The 27,370-nt window shown below is 49.1% G+C and overlaps 1 protein-coding gene across 5 annotated transcripts in view; it reads right to left on the reverse strand.

Moving 5' to 3' along the window:
* Positions 1-27,370, reverse strand: part of bsna (bassoon presynaptic cytomatrix protein a) — a 58,308-nt gene that overhangs the window by 28,046 nt on the left and 2,892 nt on the right. For all 5 annotated transcript variants that reach the window (XM_029157163.2, XM_029157166.2, XM_029157165.2 and 2 more), the window contains exon 2: positions 13,114-14,313. In XM_029157163.2, coding sequence (XP_029012996.1) covers positions 13,114-14,313 — 1,200 coding nt within the window. The remainder of the gene's footprint in view (positions 1-13,113; positions 14,314-27,370) is intronic.

The following is a 27,370-nucleotide window of genomic DNA, read 5'->3' on the forward strand; positions in this document are numbered from 1 at the left end:
AATTGTAAGGAAATGGCAAGCAGAGTTTGCCAAGCTTCTATTTTTATTACATAGGCTGAACTTGTTTTACTTGTTTTGGTCATGCAAACATTTCTTTTAGTGGCAGAATTGCCTAAAAATAAACACTGTGCTGTTTGAAATTGAACTACAGCTAAGTTTAGCACCGCGGCTCTGGCGTTTTTGCCTCATAATGTTACTTCACCCACATTTCTGATGCTGCACTTCTTTTTTTAGACGCCATAAAGATGCAAGTCCTATTTTTCTTGTTCTTTTCTGCAGAGCTGCAACGCAAATTACCCCTTTGGAGACACAAAAGTTTAGCTAGCTGAAGTTTTGGTGTGTACCCGGATTTGAAGCTCATCCTCAGTGGTTGGTGGGGGGGCTGCTGGGTATTATTAGGATTTAATTGATATGGCCTTGGTTTTAGTATGCGAGAGGCTGCAGCCTTTGAAGTGCTGACGTGTGTACTTTGAAGTGCAGGAGGCAGTCCTCACTTGGACAGGAGCATTAGGGGGAGGGGAGATTGCAGGCTCATCCCGCAGGGCAAAGAAAAAGACATGATCAGACAGATGCCGGGAAGGAAGTGTGAGGAAAAAATGTTGGGCAAAGTGTAGCTAAGAGCGAAAGGAAAGGAAAGGAAAGGAAAGGAAAGGAAAGGAAAGGAAAGGAAAGGAAAGGAAAGGAAAGGAAAGGAAAGGAAAGGAAAGGAAAGGAAAGGAAAGGAAAGGAAAGGAAAGGAAAGGAAAGGAAAGGTGGAGATAAATTGATGGAGAGGTAGCCAAGAACAGGGATTTATTTACCAACAAAAGGAGGTGTGAGGCAGCAGGTAGCAGTGAGGGGGTCAGGCAAGAAGAGACTTTCAGTGAGCAGAGACTTTGGCAAAATGTGAGAGCGACAATAAGGATATTAGAGATTTAGAAAGAGAGGTGAGAGGAGGATGAGGAGAGATGGGAGGAGTGAACAAAAGAGAGATGGATTCCAGAACTGTACAGTTCTGGAATCCATCTCTGTGTGTGTGTGTGTGTGTGTGTGTGTGTGTGTGTGTGTGTGTGTGTGTGTGTGTGTGTGTGTGTGTGTGTGTACAGAATGTTGCTGTTTCATGTTTCTGCACTGAGGGACCTCTCTGTGCTAATTTATGCACATGTAAAGTCTTTGCCGCTTCTGTTTATGTGCGAGTGAAGAGCGTCGCCGCCAGAGAAAACCTGACGCCGCTCTGACATTTAGACAAAAACACGCGCTACATCTCATAAAACTGAAAACTGACAAAAACGGTCAGACACGACCGCTCCAGCTGAGTGGGAAACAGAGCCTAAACCACAGTCGACCGCCGTCCCGTCAGAGCACAACATCGCAACTTCAACCAGGACATATTTTTAGCCTAACATCAGAAACTGGCTGATTTCTGGCGTGGGTTCGATTTTTAACAAACGTCGTCCGGAGAATTCGTAGCCGTGATGCAAGACTACCTGACATCAGAGCAACTCAGGCCTTCAGAAGCCTGCTCAAACTCATCACTCTGGGATGGAAAAGCGCTGAGACTCCTTTTTCGTCATATTCCGACATTTCTGGCTGCTTCATCAGAACAACCTCCTATGTCATGATCGATAAAATCACATGTTCTGCATTGACATTATGTAAAACCTTGCACCTTCTGCTAATTGGCGTGTATAAGGTCCACACCGTGGAAACGCACAAGGATCCGTGTTTAAAGGTTGTTTCGGCCTCATACATCAGCTCCTCTGACTGTTTGTGTGTTTGCTTTGACCCTGACATACAAAATGCTGAGTCAGTCTCTACAAACATCTTTTTCATTTTTTTTTTTTTTGCTTAGTCATCCAACTGCACCCGAAACTGGGTCAGTCTGGTACTGTTTTGCCCGGGGTCTGTTCTGCAGGAGCTTGTCGCCCTGCGTGTGCAGGGCTCGAGTCGCCCTGGTCGCTGCTGGAGCTGCACGATAGGTCCTCACACTTCATCATAACAACTGTGTTTTGGCTGCTGTATCATTACAAGCTCCATTTGCAAGACACACAAACTTGCACATACAAATATGAGGACATTTGTATTTTTAGACTGGGCAATGAGCAGATTTCTGCCTCTAACGTCTAAATACTTGCTTTCCCACATTTCACCAAAGCACAGATCTGCGAGCAGTGGTGCGTTTAAAGACCACAAAGACTGACGGGAAGCTAACGAGTGTATGTGTGTGTTTACACTGCAGCTGCAGGGTGATGCTGATGTACTGTAACACTGCCTCACCTGCTCCCATACTGTACATGCACCGAGGCACAGAAGCTACGCAAATGCTGTCAGACACCAGTAAACACACGTTTACACGTCGACTGTATCTGCCAGGACCTTCACCCTCTCATCCGATTAGACCTCTGCAGACGCTTGTCGTCACCGTGCGGTGAAATGATGTACCCGCTCTGATGAATCACGCTCCTGCAGCAGTTTGTGTACTTCTCTGTTTACATTGAGCACTGGTTATTTCCTGCCTTCCCATCTATCTCATGTCGGAGGCTCTGCAGAAGCTGCACAGGCGATGCATCACTGCATGGTGATTACTGTAGTTGTCATCGGAGCCGTTCTCAGCAGCAGAGATTGGCATTGATTAGGTGTCAGTGGCGATGCTGCGCTGTTGTCATTTGTTCATTTTACACAGTCCGACCGAGAGGCCCGACCAGAAACGACCGTCCGTCTGCTGCGAAGGCGGCCGAGCGAGATGAGAGAATAGATAGACATTAACGCTCTTTAAAGGAGAGCCACAACTTGGTACAACTTCTCATCTCATTGGTGTCGCCTTGGTCCAAACAACAGGAGAAAAGAGAAAGATGCAGGTCAATAACCAATAACGTTAAAACTCAAACATGGCTATAAGAGCCCTGACTACGTAATCAATAGACAAAAACATGAAGACGGGAGCTCAGCAGCCGCTTACTGATCTGAAAGAATGCTGTGAGAAGGAACAAACACACAGATTGTGATTTTAAAGGCAGTAGCAAACATACAGAGGTTATCTGACGACCATATTCTAATTTATCCATTACAACTATCATATGTTCTTGTTTTGCTTTGTCGTAAGCATGAGTTAAACTTGGCACCAATACTGGACGTGGTTGCCTTTTCTAATGACACCATAGCATAAACTAACCTGTTAAGACGGACCCTGATCATAAATCACGTTAATTTTTCATTATCCCGTCAATAAGGGAACCCAAGATTTAGCTGAGGCAGCAAATGTGCAGGGAAGTGACCCTGCAGTGTGATTTCATGTAGAACGCTATAATTCATGAGTGACAGGACAGCAGTAAAACAACATAGGAGGTCAAGGGTTGAATGGAGTAAATAAAACCGGGTGCATGTGGCAGTGGGGGTGGGGATGGAGAGAGAACGGAGGCGTGGGATGGTGAGATAGTTTATCATTCATTCACTTCTGTACAGTTTGTGTCTTGTTTTGGTTGCTCCACTTTTGTCCCATCTCAGCTGTCGGAGGCAAACTGACCCACACAGCTCTTTGTGTTGTTCTTCTACATCCTGTGGGAAAACTTCAACCTGCCTTCAACCCTTTTACTGCCTTTCAACACACACAACTACACACACACACACACACACACACACACACACACTCCAGTACTAGAAATTGTATTGATTAGCACCTGAGTGATCTGATTGGTCAGTTTCATGGCATAATCTACTCCCATTGGGCCAAGAAAAGCCTGGACTGTAATTTGATTTGCCAAAGTGCTCCAATGGGTGTTTTCTAATTGTTTTATGCGTGTGCACACAGGAGTGTCTGTTAGTGTGTGTTTGTTTGAGCGATAGGATCAGTTTACTCTGCTCTCCCACGGGACTCTCAGTGATAGTACACCTGTTCTCTCTCCCTCACGGACACACAGTCTAGTTTGTTGCAGCACTGCTTCAACCACAGGTGGCAGAAATACTCAGGGGAAAATGTGACCACTACTAAAAGTAGAAGAAACTACTCTCATGCCTCCAGACCATTCAGGGTTGGGCTCTCTCCTGCCTTGGTTTGCTTTTGCATTCTTTGTCTTGTCAGTCTTTGTGTTGCCTTTGTCACAGCTGTCCTGTATTTAAGTAGACTGTCAGAATAGAAGTATGCTGAAAAGTTACATGAGCCTTGATGCTATTTGGACTGAGAATGTATTTTGCATCTTCATCCCGTTATTTTGGTAAAGTTAATTTCGTGGTATTCCATTTAATTTGATCTATTAAAAACACAGATCTCGAACACTGAAGCAGCATGAAAACAGCCGAGATCAGCACCACGGACAGAGGCAACATCCTGGTGCAGTAACCATCACGCACCAGTAGGGGGACAGGCAGCTACAGCCGTGTGAGACATGCGTCTCTGATTCACTGTGGCCTGAAACAATGCCATTCAATACAGAGGGTAATGTGATGATGCTCAGTTATCAGAGTGAGGGGGAGTATTGTAGTGTTTATAATGGCGAAGATTACACAAAGGCAGAAGGAGAAACCAAAAAGGGGAAGAGGGACGTGGAGGAGGCAGAGGGAGATATAGATACTGTAAGGAGGGAGGGAGCAGCTGTGGAATACAAACCACGAGCTACTGGTTACAGCTAGATTTTTCTAGTTCCTCTCACACACACACACACACACACACACACACACACACACACACACACACACACACGGTTTCCAAGACAGAAAACCATTACACACTTCTGGTGTGGTTTTCAGCCAGCTGGTTGTTACAGTACATTTTAATTCTTGACTAAAACATCACATTAATTTAATCTGACATGTGCTAATATTCACTAACTTAAATGTAAATGTTCAGTGTGCAATGTAATTTATATAGCGATTGAACACCCATTAGCATTTAATTGGAATATAACATATCAGTTGATAATAACGTCTTTGATTTTAATATCGAGAGCCCTGAATTAATTTATTAGTTCTGCTGCTCGAAAACAAGCACATTCACACAGCTCCTCGCGGTGTGACACACTGACACAAATCACGTTGTGTCCGTGCGCGTCCTTTAGCGTGTGCACGCGGCCTCTCTCTCCTCCGTCCCACCCCTCCGCACCGTGGTACAGTCCGATCCTAACCTTTCTGCTCACTCCCACCTCGCTCTCCTTTAACCATCCATCAGCGTCTCTCTCTCTCTTCTCTCGCCGTGTTTGGAGCCAACTCGCCGTCGTTGCAGTAGTGGTGCTTGTGTGTGCAGGAATGTTGGGGCGTGTTGGTGCTTTGCATGTGTTGTGTTGCCAACTGTACATTCTGTCTCTCTTGCTATATTTTTGCCAGAGCCATTATTGCTGAGATTTGTCATCGTGTGTGTGTGTGTGTGTGTGTGTGTGTGTGTGTGTGTGTGTGTGTGTGTGTGTGTGTGTGTGTGTGTGTGTGTGTGTGTGTGTGTGTGTGTGTGTTTTATGGCTCCGAGCCATAATGGCTACACTGCGTAGCTGCTTGAAGACACAAACACACACCCACACAGGTTCCACGCGTTCATTGGTCATCACTTCTCCCGCTGCGTTGAGCAGATGAACAACATGCTAGTGACTGAGCTAATTCAACGGCCCACGTCTGAGCTAAACAGGGACAGAATTTATCTGAGCATGCGGGCTGTGGATTTGTGAGCTCGAGACAAGTACTGTAGCTGCTTAGTGGGTCTGAAATCTTTCTGGAGCCGTTTACAACTGGTGTGAAGCAGATGGTGACGCGCTCTGACACATTTATATAAGAGCATGGTTATTTAACCATTCCAGCCTCAACATCACTGCATCACACACATAAACGTAGGTTCCCAGACCAGAGGTGTTTTATTGTTGTTTGTATTTCAAAATGCAGACGGACCCTGTTGTGTGCTCTGTGTGTGTGTGTGGGAGGCTTTGACTCACAGAAGCCAGTTTTGTAAAAGCGGTGATGAAATCAGGCTCACGCTGTCTCAAAAAGGGTCAAAGCTGGTCTTCACAGTGAGTTTATTCTCACAGCGCATATGTTTGATGGTGATTAGAGATGGAGCTCCTCTCCTGTGGAGCCAGCGCCAGCGAGACAGAAGCCAGATTTAAAACAACCCTTTTTGACCCACGCTCAGCTCTGAACCAACCATCCTATAAGCTGCTATAGATACTGAGGCTGGGGACCTCCTTGACACACCCCTCCACTCAAACGCCACCATTACATGCCTCCAGCCTGATGTTAACACAGAAGAGGAGGGGATAAGGTTCATGGAGTAGGGGGGGGGGGGGGTCTGAGTGGGCAGAGAAGAACAGCTGGAAGGAAGGAGGAAGGGGTGAACGGGGAAGGTAATGGAGCAGAAGCACATCAAGCGGTTTCTAGTTGAATCTAGTTTATTTTGCTCTCTCCTGAGATCCCTCTCTCACTCAGACCTCTGACCACATCTCTCTCTCTCTCCCTCTCTCTCTCTCTCTCTTAATTCTCCTGCCTGCGCTGTCAGAGTCTCTCGCCGTTTGACGGCTGAGTCATCATCTGAGTCAAGTCTTTCCCCTGATTTCTCTCCTCTCTCCATCCTTCAGTCTCGACCTCTTCCATCGTCTTTCACGGTTGCCAGCTGCAGAGCCTCTGGTTTCTGCCCCGCCTCTTTCCCGCACTCCCACATTTCAGGCTCCTTATGGCTGGCAGACGCGTGCACGTGCATCTGGCACGTAAACCAGTGCGTGGTATGAATCTGCAGGTCTTTAGCGCGGGTCCCGTCCCGGTTGCTGTCAGTGTCAGCGACGGCCAGTCGCACATACAGGGTTTGACAGCTGACTGGCAGACAGAGCACAGAGCACGCTGGCAGCCTGTCAGAGGGGGTTAGCTCACAATCCTGCATGTGAGATTTTAATTATTTTTATTAGGTCGATCAACATTTCATAAACGAGACCTTATGTGTGTGACTGGTCAATATTTACTAGTTTATATCTGCAGTATCTGCAAATTATAATACCTTTGCTTCCTGCTTTTTGCAGTGATCATTCATTTAAGAGTAAGGAGCCTTTGCATCCACTTTGGTTGGTTGGATGCCTGCACCAGGTTTGGGCAATTGTGACAACCTGACAGTCTAAACATGGAGCGGTTTGGTGGTATCAGTTAACATCAGCACCAGCGTCAGCTGTGCAGAGACGGGAGCACGTGAAAATGCGAGTCTCTTGAAAGTAAGAGTGAAAAGAAAGACAGATGAGAAGATTGTGTGAATCACTGCACCTTTTCAATGTGAGTCATGACTCCGTGTGAGTGTGTGTAATGGGTTTCCCATAAAGAGCACAATCCCAGTGACGCACAGTGTTTTGTTGCTGCATGATCCCTCTACGCCAACGCGAAAACGCGGGCACGCTGAGCGTACAGTTCGGCCCATGACTCACTTAAGCGCCGTGTGCGAGAGGAAGATAGCGCGTGAGAGAAAAGCAGGTCGTCACGTCTTTCAAAAAGGAAAGAGGCGAAAGGGGGCGGGAGGCTGCAAAAGGAGCCATCGCTTCCTATTTCTGTCCGTGCTCCCACACAGTCGGCTGTGGTGTCGCTAAAACCAAGGCTGTGAGTCCAGACGATCGCAACTTCATCCTTGGCAGAGTCCACTGGACCAAATCCCTGACGCCAGGAGGCCCCATTCATCAACTCGCCCAGGTTGCACTGACTGCATTTCTAAATCCTGTCCTGCAGTCGTCCTCCATTACGGCTCAATCTCCTTTCCTCAAAGTGCGACCTGCGTCCAGACGCGGCTGCATCCTCCGGGGATGAGCTCCACGTTACTCCAGTCAGCCGGGATGAGTCACAAGTTCAAGCCTCTGCTCGCGCTCGCAGGGAGTCCATCATCAAGGCCTCGGCAGCAGACTCACGTCCTCTAATAGTATTTTTTTGGCTTCGTCTCTTCCGTGCCCTCGGGCGTCGTCTCAGTCAAACGCTCTTCATCTTGTTTTTCATCATGTGAAAACGCCGAGCTACGCCTCGTACCTCTTCCTCGTGCTTGTGACGTATTCCGACCCTCATTTTGCCTGATCAGCTGCAATTTCGCCTCCCAAACAACTCAAAACTCTGCAAATCTGATTCGTTTGGTCTTAAATGTACTACGTTGCGGCTGCAGCTGTGAGTCCAGTTCCTTTCCTTGTACATACATTTATTGTTAAATGGGTTCAACCTCATCTCACTGCTCCTGGTGTTCAAGTATCTTTGGATAAAAGACTAAATGAATACAAAACACTATTATTTATTTTGTTCCTCTGAGTGGAGTCCTGCATTCTGGATCTGTGCATTCCCCACCTTACAGCCATTCATCACCGCGGCTCCTTTTCTCACGCTGGTGAGGGAATTCCCGTCTTCCGCTCGGCAGCGTCGGCCCTCTGCACCTTTGGGGTTTCGCGCTCGCCCGCCGAGGCTTTTTTCGGGGACTCTTGTGTGTGTGGGGCGTGCTGGTAATCAGCTGTGCAGCCCAGGGGAGGGCACAGCTCTCCTCGCTGACCCATTTAAACGTGACACGGTGGGGAGTTGTGAAAGTAGGGCAGGAAAAATACAAAAACTTGGAAGCGCCAAACAACACGCGTCCACATATATCCTGGACCCCCCCCCCCGATATGTGTCGTTTGTCTGCACCAAATGATCATATTGATCTCTCTCTCTCCCCTTACATCATCCCTTTATGTTATGTCTCTTCACATAAGTGCTTTACTCTCCTCCAGGGATCATAAACCGCTTCGATTGCCTCCACTTCCATTTGTGGAGGGCGTGTAGTGTGTCCGTGTGTGTTTTCAAGCCTTTTTACAGCCCCCTAGGAAACGGCCTCCACTTTAACCCACGCCCACGGCTGCCAGACTGCAATGTCACACGTGCAGTATGGGGTTAAGCTTGTCTGGGTTCAAGACAACGATCCCAACAAAACGCCCCTCTGGAGACGATCTAGACACGCCACCTGGTGACGAGGGCAGATTTCCCACGGACACGTTTCTATCTAGATCATTCATAGAGGTTGTTCTCTCCCGCGCGCCTAAAAAATTCAACGACACACATTTTAAAACAGGATGTTTCCCTGCGAGCTGCACCAGCTCCTCCTGCGTGGTTTGAAAACGGGAACGAACCCGTTGCCCTCGTTCCCAGATACCTGTGCGTGTGTGTGCGAGAGGATTTCTGCTGCTGCTGCTCACATTGAGCTGGATGCATTTCAGCTCGTCGGCGCCAGTGTTTGACGTGAGCCTGTTTAACAGTTTGCTCTGATGTCAAGGTTTAAAGTTGGCAGGTTTGCGCGAGGGACGGCTGGATTCACGCCTCTTTGGCGGATGTGTGCTCTGTTTAGAGACAAAGCTCCCGCAAAGTTTATTAAAAGGTCTCAAACTGTGAGACGAGTGGCATAAGGTAAAGTGTCAAAGCTGTGACTCAAGCGCAGAAGAAGAGAGAGTGATGAGGGCGAGAGTGAGGGAAGCATGAGGAAGAGAGAAACTGGTGGAGGAACGCGAGGATCAAAGTGGAGAAGAAGAGGGGACAGATGGTGGGATGGAGGCAGACTGATGAGGGAGGGCGGAGGGGTGGGATGAGAGATTCAGGTAGGAAAAAAACGGAAGAGGATCCAAAACCGGACCAGGCTTTGATTCTGGAGGACTGACGACATGAGAGGTGAAGGGGTGCAATAAGAAGTGGAAAAGAGGAATGAAGAGAAGGAGGAGCGATAAAAAGAGGCCGAGGTGACGAAGAGAAGCACGAGGTGATGCGGAAGGGATCCAAAAACAGCACCACCACAAATAAAAGCTGGGAGCGCTTGATTTTCATCACATCCAGGTATTTAAAGAAGTGACAAAGGAGTGCAGTTGGCACATACAGTCGCGCTGGGAACAGACGTCACCAAACCAAGCTACTGCATGAGAATATGTGAACAGAGATGAGAGTCAGTTAAAGTTAAACAATCAATTTGTAGGTTGTGATGGACCTGACAGATCCAGGACAGACATGCGTCAGCACGGAGGGTTTGAGTGATTAAACTAACTTTAAATAGCAGACCCAAATGCTCAGGATGCGTTAAAATATTAAAGCTGTTCTTAATTCATCACATTGAATCAGGTTTTGCTTCGTCAGGGATTCGCCGGAAACGGCTGAAGGTGGTTGGAGTCGCTAAGCAGACGCGCTCATCAAAAACTGTCTGAATGCTGAAATTCTGTTTGTTTTCTAAGACAAAATGTTCCTGTTATTGTGAAAAGCAATTCTAATAAAACTTAATTTCTATTTTTATGAATAAAATAAAGAGAGGGTTTGTTCAGTTGCTTCTACTGACTGAAACACAAAGCATCTACTTTGGAAATAAAATGCTCTAGATTAGCAGATGTTCTTTTATTGTGATGACTAATTGATGAAAAAAACTGCTTGTATTGCAGGTTTCATATTCATAAAGTATATTTAAAAAGTAGGGTTCAGTAAATATGTCAAGAGCTCTAAGGGGAAAAATCAAGTATGATAAAAAGGAGAAAGTGGAAAAATCATGTAGGAAGTAAGGACCTGAGCCATATTTACACTCAAAGCAGGACAGTGATCAGAAAGTTGCCGGTTCGAATACTGGCTGGTAGAATCTGGGATGGACAGAGAGGATGAAAGACGCGAGGCTGAGAGGAACAGATGGAGAAGATTTGGGGGCGCAGAGGGAGCGAGGAGAGGAAGCGGGCGGCGAGCTGTTGTTTTATTAATCGGAGCGAGATGTCCTGAAGTGCAGGAGCGGAGCGTCCGTCCATTAGGAACTCTGTCGTTCCCGCTGCGGAGCTCATCCTCTATTTTAGCTCAGACTTCTGTCTAAATAAAGAACCGTGACTCACTCCATCCCTGTTTCCTTCCTTCTGATTCCTTCCTCAGTCAGAAACAACATTTCAACGTCACAGTGTTCTGGATTTATTTCGTTTCCATGGAAGACGCATTTGACCAATGAGCGGAGACGATGTTGTTGCTTGTGCTGATTGATTCCCAATAATAACCCACTTCCTCCTCAGTCAGACCAACGTCACGTGTTGATCATCATGGTGCAGATAGTGGTCATTTAAAACATCACTGAGGACATTTTGGCTCAGAATCACTTAAACAGACTGTTTACACTTAGAGCTAATTTTAGGGTCAAGGTCATGATTAGGTATTTTATGTATGATTATAGAGCTGCGTGTGTTGCTCCCTGGCGAAACGCAGCTAAATCAAACCGGCTCATTACATTTAAGCTGCCGCTTAAGTTTCTAGCGTCTATTTGTCAGACGCTGACTAAATGTCACCGTTTATGAAACATTAAGCAGCTTTAGTCTGCGGTTAAAAATGTTTGTGTGTGCGTCCTCGCTCCATTAGCTTGTTGCTCCTCTGAGCATCGTCTCAGTCTGGGCTGATTTTTCCTCCCCTGTTTTAGATGTGGAGGAGATAGGAAGTAGAAAAACCCAAAGAAGCGAGAGGGTGGAAATGATACAGGTACACGTCTAATGTTCATTAGCCTGCAGCAGCTTTATGGAAACCCCTGATTTAACGTCGCAATCCCTAATGGGCTCCCTTCAGATGTGGAGGCTCGCACTAACTTCACGCTCAGACACTCAGACGCTCAGACGCGCACGCAGGTGGAGCGGCTGCGGTTATCTTGGTAATTGCCCCGACACCAGAGGCGACAGCTGCGAAAGCCTGAGCGACAGCCTGGACAGAGGAACGGCCTCGCTCACAGCAGTTACAGTGTGTGTGTGTGTGTGTGTGTGTGTGCGTGTGTGTGTGCGTGTGTGTGTCAGTGGTTTGTTTTAGAACATCTCAATATCCTCCGTTGAGAGGAAGGAGGAGACAACCACCAGTAGCGTTAGGACACGAGAAGGAAGGAAAGTACAAAGTGAGCTGTGACTCACTTCATGCCGTGCGACTCTCAACTTTTCCTCCTGCAGGAGACACTGCCCCATCGTTACATATTTCATTTCTTCAGCTATTTATACTAAGAGAAAAACACTCTGCTGAATTATTGATACGGGCGCCGCGGCCTCCGTCGCTCCATCGCGGGGCGTTCCTCTCGCTCTCCTGCAGAAATTACTGAAAGCAGACGGTTTCCTCTCATCTTGATCTCTTATTAGAGGGTCACTGGCAGCTTCATTAACAGTGAAGAAGAAACACTTGTACTTTAAGAGGCTTTATGTGAAACCAGGAGAAATGGCACCAGAGTAAATAGAGTGGTGACACTAGTGGCTGCACGTGAACACGTTCACGCCTCCTCAGCAAAAACGGCCTCTGATCTCATGTGTCGTCATCTTTCCCTTCACTCGCCTCCTTTTTTCCTCCTGTTCCACTTACTGTCTGATATCTTCCCTCTGGAATGGAGGCTGCGCGTGATTCAGCTCTACATGTCTGCTCCCGTTCCAACTGCCTCCGCCGGCCTTTTGCTCTCTATCTCATTTCATCACAGGTTGATTTTATTCTGAACTCCTCTCCGTGACCGAAGCTTCCACTGCATCTTTTATCCATCGCTAGCTTTTCCTCAAGAGCCGTGAGCCTTAACCCACTTTGTGTCCGAACGTCACACATTGTCCTGTTCTGATCTGTGTGGTTTTCATGGTGCTGATTTCCCACAAGTGTGTGTGTGTGTGTGTGTGTTATATAACCCTGTAGATTATCTCCGGCTCTGTCTTATTGGACTTTGCATCACAGTACAATACCCTGAGCAACAGTCCTCCCCAAAGACCCCAAAGGCGTCACACGTCATCCTCAATCTGACTCAGGGCCTCCCATGCATCTGTGCTTCTCGCTGTTTCACTTTCAGTTTCTTGCAGATTATGTTAATTATTAATATTTTCTTTTTCTTTGCCTTTTAAAATACAACTAAAGAATGCACTTAAGATTTGTTTAATACAGTAGACGTACAGTATGTTTACAGGTGAATAGCTGAATAGCTACAGGCAGTAAAAACAACTGGGAGTCAAGTATTAAAGATAGAAGTACTGTAGGAAAACTGAGGGGGGGGTTAATGAAAAGCTGTAAATTCAAGAAGCAGCACTGCATCAGATAGAGAGAGATAAGATATATGAGATATGGATGCACAGGGAAAAAAACATCTTATGCAGAAAGATGGAGGAGAAGCATGAGCCTAGAATCACAGATGATGAAGGGTCTGCGGTGGAGCGTCTGGGAGAGGAAGTGTAAAGCTCCTCTTACCTCCACCAGATGTGGCGTGGGGTTGAAGCCACACAGGTTGCACACCTGGCTCTGACACTGCGTGCAGGCGTTGTAGTTGGGCGGCTCGGCGCTGCCGATGTTCAGCTCCGTCTTACAAAGCGGACAGTTCACTTTAGGCTTCACGGGCTCCGGAGCAGAGACGGGGGCCACGGGTTCCTGCTTCTGTGGCTCTTTGCGCAGTTGTGCAGGTGTTGGCTGATGTTGCTGTCCTGGTTGCGGTTGCGGCTGCTGTTGTTGGCCTTGTGTCCCTTTTGGATGATGCAAAGGGGACTGTTGGGGCACGGTGTGCTGCTGCTGCTGCTGCTGCTGCTGCTGCTGCTGCTGCTGCTGCTTCTGGGTCGGTGCATGCAGTTGAGGCCCCCCCCCTCCCAGCGGTTTGGTGCCTGCGGCGCCTTGCTGCTGCTGCCTGGTGTCCGGGGTTGCGTTGCTGAACACCACCTTGCCTCTCGCAGGGCTTGGCTGGGCGGAGGTGCTCGGTAGGGGGTCGACGTTGATCAGGGTACTGGCTTGGTTGAGCAGCGAGGCTCCGAAGCCGAACAGTTTGGTCAGGCCATCCTGGGCCGAAGGAGCTGCCTGGCTGTGAGGCCTGTGGGCCGGAGACGAGCCGGCGCTTCTGGTCTGGTCATGTTGCCGTGGCATCGGCTGATGCATTGGAGAACCACGTCCCAAATCGGGCTGGGACGGTGCCTTGGTTAAGCCGGGGAGGGGCACGGCGCCGGGGTGAGGGATCCGTGGACCTCCTGCGGGACCTCCGGCAGCTGCGGAGGGTCCGGGACCCCTCTGGGAGTAGGGGTCGGACCTCATGCCCTGCTGGGAGGGCCCTGTTTGAGTGTGTGGAGCGCCAGGGCCTTGGTGTCTTTGCAGTCCCGGCGAGGTATGAGGCTGCGTCTGTGGGCCCGGCTGGGACTGTTGGTACTGCTGGGGCTGGGAATAGGGCTGAGCTTGGCCGTAGGGCTGAGACTGAGGCTGCTGCTGGGCCGACTGACTCGGTGCCAACGCTTTGGGCTGTGCTGCGGCTGCAGGCTGCGCTGGCTGAGGTGGGGGCTGCTGAGCTTGGACGATGGGCTTGGCTTGGTGGGACGGGGAGTGGATCTGCTGCTGGCTCTTGGAGCGAGGCGTGGTCATATCAATGCCAAGAGCCCTCTGCATCTGACAATTCAGACACAGCCACTCCTGAACCTGAAGAAAGAAAACGGACAGGATCGATGTTAAACTCAAGTCAGCTGAAAAACCTTAACAGTCGGCTCGTTCCAACAACTGGGACATATTTACAGTACACTGAGTAAAACATTCAAAATTGTACCAAGACATTGCTATTGTTCAGTCATCTTCCCTTTTATAGTTATTACGATTGATTTAATTAACTCAGCCAGGAAGAACTAGCAAGCCCAACTTCAAAGCTACTGGTGATGGAGAAAATGCGTCTGGATGGTTACATATAGAATATGATTGCTCTCCCCTGTTGTTGAAAGCGGGACTGCAGAGAGAATAGTAGCAATCAACCAGAAATAGAGAAGAAGAGAGCTAAATCAACCACAAATTGACTGCAACGCCGAGTGATTGCCGAGGCGAAACCGCAGCCTGAGTGGAAAGCATCACAGACGTCGCGCACGCGGGTACGTGCACGTGCACACACAGTAACCAAGAGCAGACATTTGCAAATGGACGTGAAACGCGCAGGCGAAGACGAATGCGCAGCATCCTTCAGAATCTGAGAACAAAATAAAGCATCCCCCCTCCTCCTCCTCCTCCTCCTCCTCCTCCTCCCCCGTCTCCCTCCTTCCTCCTTCTTCTTCAGAGGAGAACTGATACTCCCCTGTGTCTGGACCTGGCTTGCGTCTCTGATTCCTGCGTCTGCGCGGCGTCGACCCGCTCCCGTCCCGTCCCGTCCGTCCTCCTGTATCGCTGCGTCCCTCGCCGCAGCCCCGCGCCCATAAATAGCTCCCTTTCGGCTCCCGTGCGAGTACAGCGGCGCTAGTAGATCTCACGTTTCCAGCGCTCCCCGCGTCCCGTTGCCCTCCCACAATGCAACGCGCCACCCCGCCCGCCATCCGGCGCAACCCCTGTATTTTCCCTCAGAGACGCAGGACAAGGTGGCTCCTGGAGTTTGATTGAAAGGAGGTTAATAAAAAAGAAACTGCATCAATTACGTCTCCCACTGTACGTAAGCAGCCTCTCCCTCTGGACGGTCCGTTTTTCAGCCTGACAGCTTTACTGATCCCATGCCGTGTTAACTCAGCGGCTCCCGCTCCTGCTTCAATCCCTCTCTCTTTAACATATTCTGCTCGTAGCCGCCTTTCCCCGTTTTCTCACTCTTCCTTTAACCCCATTTCTCTGTTCTGCTTCTGATCCGGTCGAAAATGTAGGTCTCCCGTTCCCGGAACAGCTAAAGCACAGACACGTGTGGTTCAGATGGCGAGAGGGAGGCGAGGAGGCGCACGCTGGACGAGGAGACGGAGGAAGACGGATCTGATGTTAATGAGTGCGTCCAGGAACCGGGTACGAAAGGGGGTGAGGAGAGGAGGGAGCAAGTCAGCGTTTCTTTTTGATCCGGCAGCTCCTCAGCTCTCTCATGCCGGGTTTAATCAGCAGCACAGCGTTACAGAGTATCCACTTCAGCCCTGTGTTTTAAACCAGGGGATCTCTTCCTCTTAGCCTGCACAAAAACGAATGGCGTCCATTTATTGATTTTAAGCAGATCGTGAACGTGACACGACGTGAAGCCCTTTACAAAAGGCTCCCGTGCGTGGCGTGTTTAGGTGCATCACGTCATTTCAACGCCGCGTGGTGCATGTGTTTACTGAACGCGTTGCCTCATTGTAGCTCGAAGCGTTCGGGCCCGTATTGAGCCCAGTCACTTCGCATGTGCCGCGTCGAGCGGCTCAGGCAATTTTCAGGCCCGTGGACGTTATTACAGGAATAAATGGCTGCAGATATCTGTTCTGAATGGAGGAAAATGAGCCCTGACAAACTCCGGCGCTGCTGAGTCGGCACACTCCAGCAGGAGGAAATAAAATGATTCAAGCCAGTACAGTGGGTCACTGTAGGAAAGAAGCATCAGTAATGAGAGAGAGCGTTATCCTGTTTCTCCTGCTCATCTTCAAATGGTTCATTGTTGGTTCTGGATCCAATAAAACACTGACAATAATCCGAAACGTGCACATTCCAAAAGGTTATTGTAATTCATCAAACTGAAGCCCCCGAAGGCAGCAGACTATCAGATAAGAAGATAAGTGAAGTAAACATATAATAAACTGTGAATGAAGACTGTGACTTCAATTAGTGCAATTTCATCAACCGCCTTTCCAGATCACAACAGTAGAGAGACAAATACAGTGTCTAAGATAGTTGGAACACCATACTTATATCACTGCAGTGCTTCTGAGTACAAGTGGTGAGCAGAGATCACTCTGACTCTAATCCAATTTGTCATTAATTAGCCTGGAGACACAGAAAGAGGGTGGAGAGGTGGGAGGATCGGCCTCCAATCAAAGAGCTGAAGCAGCAGAGGAGGAAACCTGAGGCTTTCTGCTGCCGCCTTCGTCCCGTCTTCATCATGAGAGCGGTTGATTCCCACGGCAGCGCGGAGCCGAAGCATGCAGTAGAAAAGGCACGAATGCAGACACGCGCAGGAAACCAGATGTCTGCATGAAATGTTAATGTCCCAGATCACGAACACAGGTGCCGATGTAGACAAAAGGTGGTGTGATCCACAGCTTCACACCGAAGCTACTGTACGTCAGCCACAACGTGAGCAACACACTGCCTGAACATCCTAACAACACATTTAGTCGAGCCTTATTTAGATGCGTCTGTGTTGAAATCCATTTGGCTGAACAGATGTGCTGCTTCCTTTGATGACATCACCGTGAATGTTAGTCGCCCTACAAGTTCATGTCCATCAGGGTGTTGTGGCATTGCTGATCATACGTAGGACTCAGCTTGGGTTACTTGGGATGCTGATGCCTCCATTTTATAAAATGAGCCTGAATGAACTTGCTGTGGGCTGTAATTGGCTCCGAGCGGCGAAAAGTGCTCGTGAGATGTGGAGTAAATGCGAGTGTTGGAAGCTGCTGTGGTTTAGTGCTGTGGTCAGAGTGAAGATGCTCATTTTCTCTATCATGGGACCAGGCTCAATGTACTATACATTAATGTGCGCACACGCACACACACACACACACACACACACACACACACACACACACACACACACACACACACACACACACACACACCACACACACACACACACACACACACACACACACACACACACACACTTATGCATTACGCGGCCTCCACTTGGGACACGTACAGGAGTACAGCTTTTAATAGAGCTGTCTGTCAGCGCCGTGCAGCATGTCCAGTGGAGGAGAGAAGGAAAAGGGGCCTAACACTCAGATAGATGTGCTTTTTAGGTCATGCTCATTCATGCAACATTAATTTAAAAAATATATATATATTTATATATATATATATATATATATATATATATATATATATATATATACACACACTCTATTCTCACCATCCGCGGGTGGTCTCATCCACTTTCCAAGCTCGGGTCCTCTACCAGAGGCCAGGGAGCTTGAGGGTTCTGCGCAGTATCCTTGCTGTTCCTAGGACTGCACTTTTCTGGACTGAGATTTCGGATGTTTTTCCAGGGATCTGTCGTAGCCACTCCTCCAGTTTGGGGGTCACAGCCCCTAGTGCTCCGATCACCACAGGCACCACTGTGGCCTTCACCTTCCAAGCCTTCTCCAGTTCTTCTCTGAGCCCTTGGTATTTCTCTAGTTTCTCATGTTCCTTTTTCCTGATGTTGCCATCGCTTGGTATTGCCACATCCACCACTACGGCTTTCCTCTGCTCTTTGTCCACCACCACAATGTCTGGTTGGTTCGCCATTACCATTCTGTCAGTCTGGATCTGGAAGTCCCACAGGATCTTGGCTCGCTCGTTCTCTACCACCTTGGGAGGTGTTTCCCACTTTGACCTTGGGGTTTCCAGTCCATACTCTGCACAGATGTTCCTGTATACTATGCCAGCCACTTGGTTATGGCGTTCCATGTATGCTTTGCCTGCCAGCATCTTACACCCTGCAGTTATGTGCTGGACCGTCTCTGGGGCCTCTTTGCACAGTCTACACCTTGGGTCTTGTCTGGTGTGGTAGATCTGGGCCTCTATGGCTCTGGTGCTCAGGGCCTGCTCCTGTGCAGCCAGGATGAGTGCCTCTGTGCTGTCCTTCAGCCCAGCCCTTTCAAGCCATTGGTAGGATTTGTTGAGATCAGCCACTTCAGTTATGTTCCGGTGGTACATCCCGTGCAAGGGCTTGTCCTCCCATGATGGTCCCTCTTCCAGCATCTCATCCTCTGTTCTCCACTGCCTGAGACATTCACTCAGCACGTCATCTGTCGGGGCCTTATCCTTGATGTACTTATGGATCTTGGATGTTTCATTCTGGATAGTGGCTCTCACGCTCACTAGTCCTCGGCCTCCTTCCTTGCGGCTAGCGTACAGTCTCAGGGTGCTGGATTTGGGGTGGAACCCTCCATGCATGGTGAGGAGCTTTCGTGTCTTAACATCTGTGGTCTGTATCTCTTCCTTTGGCCACCTTATTATTCCCGCAGGGTATCTGATCACTGGCAGGGCGTAGCTGTTTATTGCCCGGGATTTGTTCTTGCCATTGAGCTGGCTTCTTAGGACTTGCCTTACTCGTTGGAGGTATTTGGCTGTTGCCGCATTCCTTGTTGCCTGTTCAAGGTTGCCGTTTGCCTGTGGTATTCCAAGGTACTTGTAATTGTCCTCAATGTCTGCTATTGTTCCTTCTGGGAGTGAGACCCCTTCTGTGTGGATTACCTTGCCTCTCTTTGTCACCATCCTCCCACATTTCTCAAGTCCGAATGACATCCCGATGTCCGAGCTGTAGATCCTGGTGGTGTGGATCAGCGAGTCGATGTCTCGCTCACTCTTGGCGTACAGCTTGATGTCATCCATGTAGAGGAGGTGACTTATGGTGGCCCCGTTCCGGAGTCGGTATCCATAGCCAGTCTTGTTTATTATTTGGCTGAGGGGGTTCAGACCTATGCAGAACAGCAGTGGGGACAGTGCATCTCCTTGGTATATGCCACATTTGATGGATACTTGGGCAAGTGGCTTCCCATTGGCTTCAAGGGTGGTTCTCCACAACCTCATCGAGTTTGCAATGAAGGCCCTTAGAGTTCTGTTGATGTTGTACAGCTCCAAGCATTCAGTGATCCATGTGTGTGGCATTGAGTCATAGGCTTTCTTGTAGTCGATCCAGGCTGTGCACAGGTTGGTGTGTCGCCTTCTGCAGTCTTGGGCGACTGTTCTGTCTACCAGGAGTTGGTGTTTGGCTCCTCTGGTATCCTTATCAATGCCCTTCTGTGCTTCGCTCATGTATTGACTCATGTGCCCACTTATCTTAGCGGCGATGATGCCTGACATGAGCTTCCATGTTGTGGAGAGACAGGTTATTGGCCGGTAGTTGGATGGGACTGTACCCTTTGAGGGATCCTTCATTATCAGGATCGTTCGCCCTTCGGTTAGCCATTCAGGGTGAGTCCCATCCCTTAGCAGCTGGTTCATTTGTGCTGCCAGGCGCTCATGGGTTGCAGTGAGCTTCTTTAGCCAGTAGGCGTGGATCATGTCAGGGCCAGGTGCTGTCCAGTTTTTCATACCTGAGACTCTATGTTGGATGTCTGCCACTGTGATAGTCACTGGGTTCTGTTCAGGGAGGTTGCTGTGGTCTTCCCTCAGATCCACCAGCCACTGTGCATTGTTGTTGTGTGATGCCTCCCTCTCCCATATCCCTTTCCAGTACTGTTCAGTTTCCAGCCTTGGTGGGTCTGCTCTGTTGTTATTACCCTGCCATTGAGAGTACACTTTCGCAGGTTGTGTTGCGAACAGCCGGTTTATTCGTCTGGCTTCGTTATCTCTGGTGTATCTCTTTAGGCGGCTGGCCAAGGCTTGTAGCCTTTGCTTGGCAGTTTCGAGTGCTTCAGGTATGGTCATCTGGCTGTACCTCTTAGGCATTGGTCTTTTCATTGCACCTCTCTGGGCCTCTGTCATTTGGCTCACTTCCCTCCGAGCTGCCTTGATTTTTGCCTCCAACCTTCGTTTCCATGGTGGGTATTGTTTCTCATGGCTCCCATGGTTGCTCTTATAGCCAAGCACCTCTAGGATCACTGATGCTGAAGCGTATACCAGCTCATTGGTTTCCGTGATTGTTGTGGTAGGGATCGCTCTCAATGCTGCATTCACATCTTCCATGAGACTTTCTGATGGTACTTCACTTAGCCGTTGTAGTGGGGTTCGGGGTTGCCTGTTCAATCTCGCCATGATCTTATCTTTCAGGTCAGTCGCTGCCTCGCTCAGCGTATCTGTGCTTATTGGGGCTTCGTACCCAATTTCCGGTTGGGGAGATGGTGAAACCTCCCCTCTGACCTGGCGTCCTGGCTCCCCCTTGCCGTAGCATTTGTGTTGTATCTCGTCAATCTCAAGTTGTGATAGCAGTTGCCGTTTGTGGATGTTGGAACACTGAGCGACTGCTTCGCCGTCAGCCTTGAATGTGGGTTTCTCCGTTCCCATTCACCGCACATTCTTTGCATGTAGCCCCTCTGACTAGGGTTACTTGAGTAGTAGCATTCCAACAGAGCCTTGTTCTCGCATCTCAGCCATTTCTTTCTTGTTCCAGTAGCCCACTTCTCGCCAAGGTGCTCTGGTTCCCCAACACCTGACGCAGACCTTGTTAGACCGGGCGACGTCTGAGCCGGTATCTCATGTGGTTCATTGTCTCTCATGATTTGAGGTAGGCGGTAGCTTGAAGGGTCTTGCCCAAGGACCCACACTGGATGCCCTAACGGGGATTCGAACCGGGGATTCAGAGATACATGTACAGTAAGTGAAAAACTAGATGAATCCAGAATCTTGAGCTTTAAGGTATCAAGGCTTCAACCGCTGTGGCTTTGACATATATTGTTTTGTTTTCGTATAGTAGAGAAATATGAGTGGAATGAAAGAGAAGCTCGCAGTCAGTGAGAGGAGAAGCTTTTATGCAGAAGGACTCCAGAGAGTGACCTGCTGCTCTGAACATTCACCGTCACAGCAGTCGACTAATGTACTGATCAATATTCCACACAGAGAGAGGACGTTCCAGGAAATATTCCCATGATAAGGAACAGAGATTGTCCAGCTAATTATAGACACACAGCAGCACGGCCACGGGACAGATCTCAACATCCCCCTTAAACACATCTGTCTGCAGCCAGAGGCGGAAATGTAAAATAACACGCAGTTCATTGGAGAGAGAGGGTGGACGTTTGTGTTTCAACTCTGATGGATCGTCCCTGAGATTCGCGTCGATCGGCACCTTCACTAAGGAAACACCGCAAAAGCCTTGTGTGGGCGTCGCATTCACGCCAGCTTCAGCTTTTAATAAACTGACTAAAAAGTGCCAGCTGGAACAAAAAGAGCCCGAACCTTGAAATGCAACTGAAGTGAGACCCCTCCTTCGTGGGCGCCCTAATAGCTCTGCGGCCGACAGGTCATTCTCTGCTTTGTCCTGATGAATGGACGCACGGCGCACGCGAACACGAAGGTCTGTCTCAGCATGATTACCATCAGCTCTCCTGGCCAGGAGAGAGTCATAAAACGCCGTCGCCTCTTCCCACGGAGGCTGCGCACCGACGCGCGCACGCCGCCATTCATCCATTCACTGAACAACCCCGACTCGATTGTATTGACCGCGATCACACATGTTTCTTTAATTAAATTCTGCCTCAGCACCTGAGCTCGTCCAATACGATGTCAGCCATTATGTGACACTCATGTCTCACTAGTTGTGATGGCAAAGTTTGGTGTGTGTGTGTGTGTGTGTGTGTGTGTGTGTGTGTGTGTGTGTGTGTGTGTGTGTGTGTGTGTGTGTGTGTGTGTGTGTGTGTGTGTGAGACAGAATATGGACAGAGATGGCGCGATAAGAACAGGGTTTATGAAATTGGAACGGACGCTGGAGAGTGCGTGTGTGCAGGCAACTTGTGATTAAAAGCCTGGGTTTGAGCCGGGGCTCTTAGATCAATAGTAGATTTGAGTCTGGCTGAAAAACAATGCCACGGGGTAGGGCTATGGATTGATGAGGAAACGTAAGAACCCATCAAGCGTCCGAAGGCTTTTAGAAAATGGAAATGCAAATGGCGAGAGAGGGGAAGGAGAGGAGATCGAAGGCGAGGATGAAAAAAAAGGCGAAGGATTAGTGAGAAAATACAAAAATATGAGGATGAAGAAAGGAAGCAAGAAAAGGAGCTGTCAAGAGAGAGAGCAGATGGGGCGACCGGAGAGGAAGCGATAAGACAGGAGAGAAGCAGAGCGAGTCAAAGGAACCGGATGCATCTTGGTGAGAAGAATAAGCAACTTGACGTTACATCTTCTTTTTTGAAAAGGCTGAAACGATGCAGGACTCAAGGCGTCGGCAGCAGCAGCATCGTCTGCTGGTGTCTGGTCATCAGCTCACACTGACTCATACCTGCTGGCTCGCGTGTCAGCACCACTTCATTACCGTGAGTGGGTTTCCCTGCCACGCCGTTAGGAGCCGCGCGGCCGCGAGCCAGATGACCTCAGGGAGGTGAAAGGAGCGCACGGTTCCCCCGGATCCGCTCTCACGTCTGCTGCCTGGAGCCCGTCCTCGGGCAGACGGGCGCAGGGGTGAAAAGGCCCCGAAATGTATGCGCCCTCAAAGAGGTCCGGGGACGCGGTTCAATCAATGCTGTGATATTTTAATTCCCTGCTCCGGTCGGAGCCGTTGGCTGAACACCAGGAGGACACAGCGAGAAACGGAGCGACGGGACGTCTGTATGAGCCGTAACCCAGACGGACAGGCGGCGCAGACCTGTTTACAGAGACCCCGGGTGTGAACGAGTCGCACCGCAAACAGTCTTATCACGTAGGGACAGCGCCCAGACGGCCTTTTGAGAGGCCGCGCTCCAGCCGCCACACACACACACTCACACACACACACCCACACACACACACATGCACACACACACGCACACACACACACACACACACACACACGCACACACACACACACGCACACACACACACACACACGCACGCACGCACACACACATGCACACACACACGCACACACACACACACACACACACACGCACACACACACACGCACACACACACACACACACGCACGCACGCACACACGCACCTCCTCATGGTGTGTGCATGTGCAACAGGCCCATTGGTCATAGGTCTGAATGGGCACAAACAGTTTAGAACCTGAAATGAACTGGTGAGTTAGAAACTTTCAGTTTCAGAGTAAAATGAGATGAGATGTTCTCAGTGAGGCCAAAGACCACTGTGAAGTTAGAGAAGGTAAAGATATAATTTGCCAAACTTCTTCAAATTAATACATTTCTAATCAGTCTGTGTAGTCAAGCGATGCTGATCGTATTCAACCACACTGAAACGATCACGTCTCATATTTGTCTAGCTTTTCTCTGCAGACATATGTGAGTGCTAGCAAGAGGCATTAATCATTCAGAGCTGGTCATTATGAATTCCTGTGCTTGCAGCTGTACCAACACTGTGCGTGTGTGTGTGCTTGAATATGCACAGTGTGACACTACAAAAAAGGTGGATGTTTGCTTGTTTGCATTTGAGTGTGTTAATGCAGATGTGTGTGTGTGTGTGTGCGTGCGTGCGTGCGTGCGTGCGTGTGCATGTGTGTGCGTGCGTGCGTGTGCATGTGTGTGTGTGTGTGTGTGTGTGCGGCGCATGCATGCGTGTGCATGTGTGTGTGCACAGGCGAGAGAGGTACCTCTCTCGCCTGGCTGGAGCCTCTCTGCTGCTCTTTTCTCATTCTTTATGCACACGGAGAGCGAATCCTCGCCTCACCCCGTCCAAACCTGCTTCCCCCAAACGGACCCGATCCCCTCCTCGCAAATGGACACGGCTCCAAGTCGTTCCACGTTTCTGGCGTACGAGTTTGGAAAGCGACAATGAGGAAAACTGTCAAGTCTAAACATACGACACACAGGAGCTTTGTTTCTGGCGCTGTTAGTTTCCTCTGCAGGATCCACTTTAACTACAGCAGGTTAGAGATGCAGAGCAGCAGTCGCTCAGTCAGATGCTCCTGCTGGGTTATATTAGGAAATAATCCTGCACTGGCCTCAGAGTGACACACGGACGGTTCCCCATAAGACATATGTGCTGCTTGGTTCTGAATTCATTCCACTCTAACAACAGGCAGGTGGAGAGCAGGCGGGCGCATGTGTGATCTCCAAAGCTCCTTGCTCTGCAGCAACTTGACAGGTCCCGGAAAAAAAGCTAATGAAGCCGGTCTGAGTGCAGTTTGCCAACAAAACACTTAGCAAAGAATGAAACTGAATAACGCTGTCACGTTTTAATCCATCTAGAGATCAGATGACACTGGGGTGGTAAATGGTGGAATCAATCAAGCACCTGATTTGGAGGCTCTATTAATTAGTCAATATGTTGCAGAAATCATTTATTTGATGAGCAAATGAAGCTCGAATTGAACCTGTGGGCCACAGTGCTAATGCTCGTAATTTATATGTAAATACAGCATCAGCAAATACGATCCAAATATGAAAAGCATGAATAAATACGCGGCGGATGAAGTCGAAGGAGCGACCAGCTCTCGCTCTGCTTGGATTTACATTTTGTTGTGTCTGCAGCTTTTGACGTATTCCTGGAAACAGGAAATGAAAGAAATCCCTTCTAGGAGTTGTCATTTCAATTCGTAATCGCTTGAACAACAAATAACAGGGACAGTGACTAAGCAAAAGTCAACAGGGCGGTGCGAGGAAGGAGGGAGCTCAGACAAGACAGAAGCCTGGAAGATCAGAGGCAGGAGGAACTGCTTATGTGTCGGGTCTCTTTCTTTCCTGACGCCGAGTTACTGTAGTTGCGTGTGTGTCTCTGAGTCTCCTGCTGATCCTGGTAATGATGTCGCCAGCACACTCACTCCCAGCAGATCTCCACACCCTGATGTTCCGACACGCCCGCGGAGCATCTCGCCTGGAGACACGCACCGCCGCTCACACGTTCAAGCGTGCATCACAGATGCAGTGGCCGTCGCCGTGGGTGACCTGGTTTCTATGACGATGGCCACGGTCGCCTGTCAGCGCGTGAAAACTATTAAGGCAGCGTTGGTGTGTGTGTGTGTGTGTGCGTGCGTGTGTGTGTGTGTGTGTGTGTGTGTGCGTGTGTGTGTGTGTGTGTGTGTGTGTGTGTGTGTGCGTGTGTGTGTGTGTGTGTGTGTGTGTGTGTGCGTGTGTGTGTGCGTGTGTGTGTGCTTATGCCAAAGTTGCTTCTTTCTTTCAGGTCGAGGCCTCGCTGTTGGTTGTGGTTGCGCTGGAGGAGAAACCTCTGGGAAGATCTGATCTGATTCAATGTGGACGCCGGGCTGCAGTGCATTAGCCCCATGTGAAGCCCTGAGCACCGCAGCACCACAACCGGCAGGTGGTTGTCATGTTGTGTCCGTACACGCTGCATGTGCATCTCCACGGAGCGGTCGGAGACACCAGGGCTTTAACGAGGCCTTCTGCTGCTTTTGATTCGCTCGTGGACGGCCACGCATGACGGGCCGCCTTCTGCACTGCAGAAAAGGAGGGAGGGATGGAAGCAATGGAGACACTGAAGACGTGTGCAGGGAGAAAGTAAACGATGGGCAAAAGGGGGGAAAAAAACACAATACGGAGCTGCTCCGGTTATTTTGGAGGACGCCTCACCCACACGTCGGTAAAGTTGAAATGCAGTGTTTGAGACATGATTATATTCAACACCTAATATGAAACTTAATTGCATGTCAGGACTCCGGCGCTCTCCTTAAACTCCCACTGACAGCAGCAGCTCGGTAATGACCAATATAAATTTTTCGTGACGGCTTTTTCAACCCGCTGTATGATTTCACCTAAGCCCGTTTTCCTGCAGCTCAGTTAGGATTAGCATTATTGGTAGGAAAGTCTCACACTGTTCAAATTGTCTTTAAGAGTTTGCCAATAACCATTTGCAGTGGCACAGACCAAATGTGCCTTTGAACGCTAATTCATTTGGCTTAGTTTCAGCTGGGGGAGCTGTTCCAGAGCAATTAATTGGGAACTCCTCAGGGGCTGTTAAGCAACTTATGATCAAATGTTTGTGGAAAATAAAGTAACTAAAGCTTAATTTCTCTTGCACGACTGTGATGGACATTTGCAGGGGACACTGTACACGATTAACCTCCCGAGTGCCTCGCATCATCGGACTGAGGAGCCCTTGATGTAAAAATAACTATGTTCTGAAGCAATAAAATACCAGACGGAAGCAGGAGACAAAGGAGCCTGGATGAGATGATGCCAGCCGCTATCTTTGTTGCAGCTCTAGGTGTTATCGTCTGTTTTAGGTCAACGAGTTTGAATCCATCAGTGGAGAAACCCGTCAGTTTATGCCACAATATGATAAATATATGATGTCATTGGAGAGAAATGCAAGAAGTGGGACTGTCAGCTTCACATCAGCACAGAAGTGTGATTGTGTGTGTGTGTGTGTGTGTGTGTGTGTGTGTGTGTGTGTGTGTGTGTGTGTGTGTTTGTGTGTGTGTGTGTGTGTGTGTGTGTGTGTGTGTGTGTGTGTGTGTGTGTGTGTGTGTGTGTGTGTGTGTGTGTGTGTGTGTGTGTGTGTGTGTGTGTGACCTACAGCCTAACTGTGAGGTTTAATTGGCCGTGATAAATACTGAACTAGCTCAAAAGTGAAATGGGTGAAATGGGCTGGAATGTTCTCCACATCAGACATGATGAGGTGCAAGAACGCGGACAGCACCAGTGTCTCTGTGATACCATCGAATGTCCGACTCCGTCCATAAACCTCGGCCACCTCTGCTAACGCACAGTAGCTGAAGTCTAATCTCTTGTTTTCTACATTTTAGCCCAACTCGAGCACCCGGTGGTTATTGCTACTATAGCACACGCCGTGCTGTACGCTGGAGAAAACATGCTTCAAACGCTGCTTCGTCTCAAAGCAGCAACCAGACAGTTGCCTGCTCAGTCGTCTGTGTGTTACCGATTAGTGAACGCGGGGAAGTCATGTACATGGACGCTGTGACGGGCAGGTGCTGGGATTTAAAGGGGGAACAAAGAAGCGCAATCTGCAGATTTCTCCCGGAAACTAATTAATCCACGTCACACACATACTGTACACCCCCCCA

This window comes from Betta splendens, chromosome 7 (assembly GCF_900634795.4).
Source record: "Betta splendens chromosome 7, fBetSpl5.4, whole genome shotgun sequence".
In the NCBI taxonomy this organism is placed as follows: domain Eukaryota; kingdom Metazoa; phylum Chordata; class Actinopteri; order Anabantiformes; family Osphronemidae; genus Betta; species Betta splendens.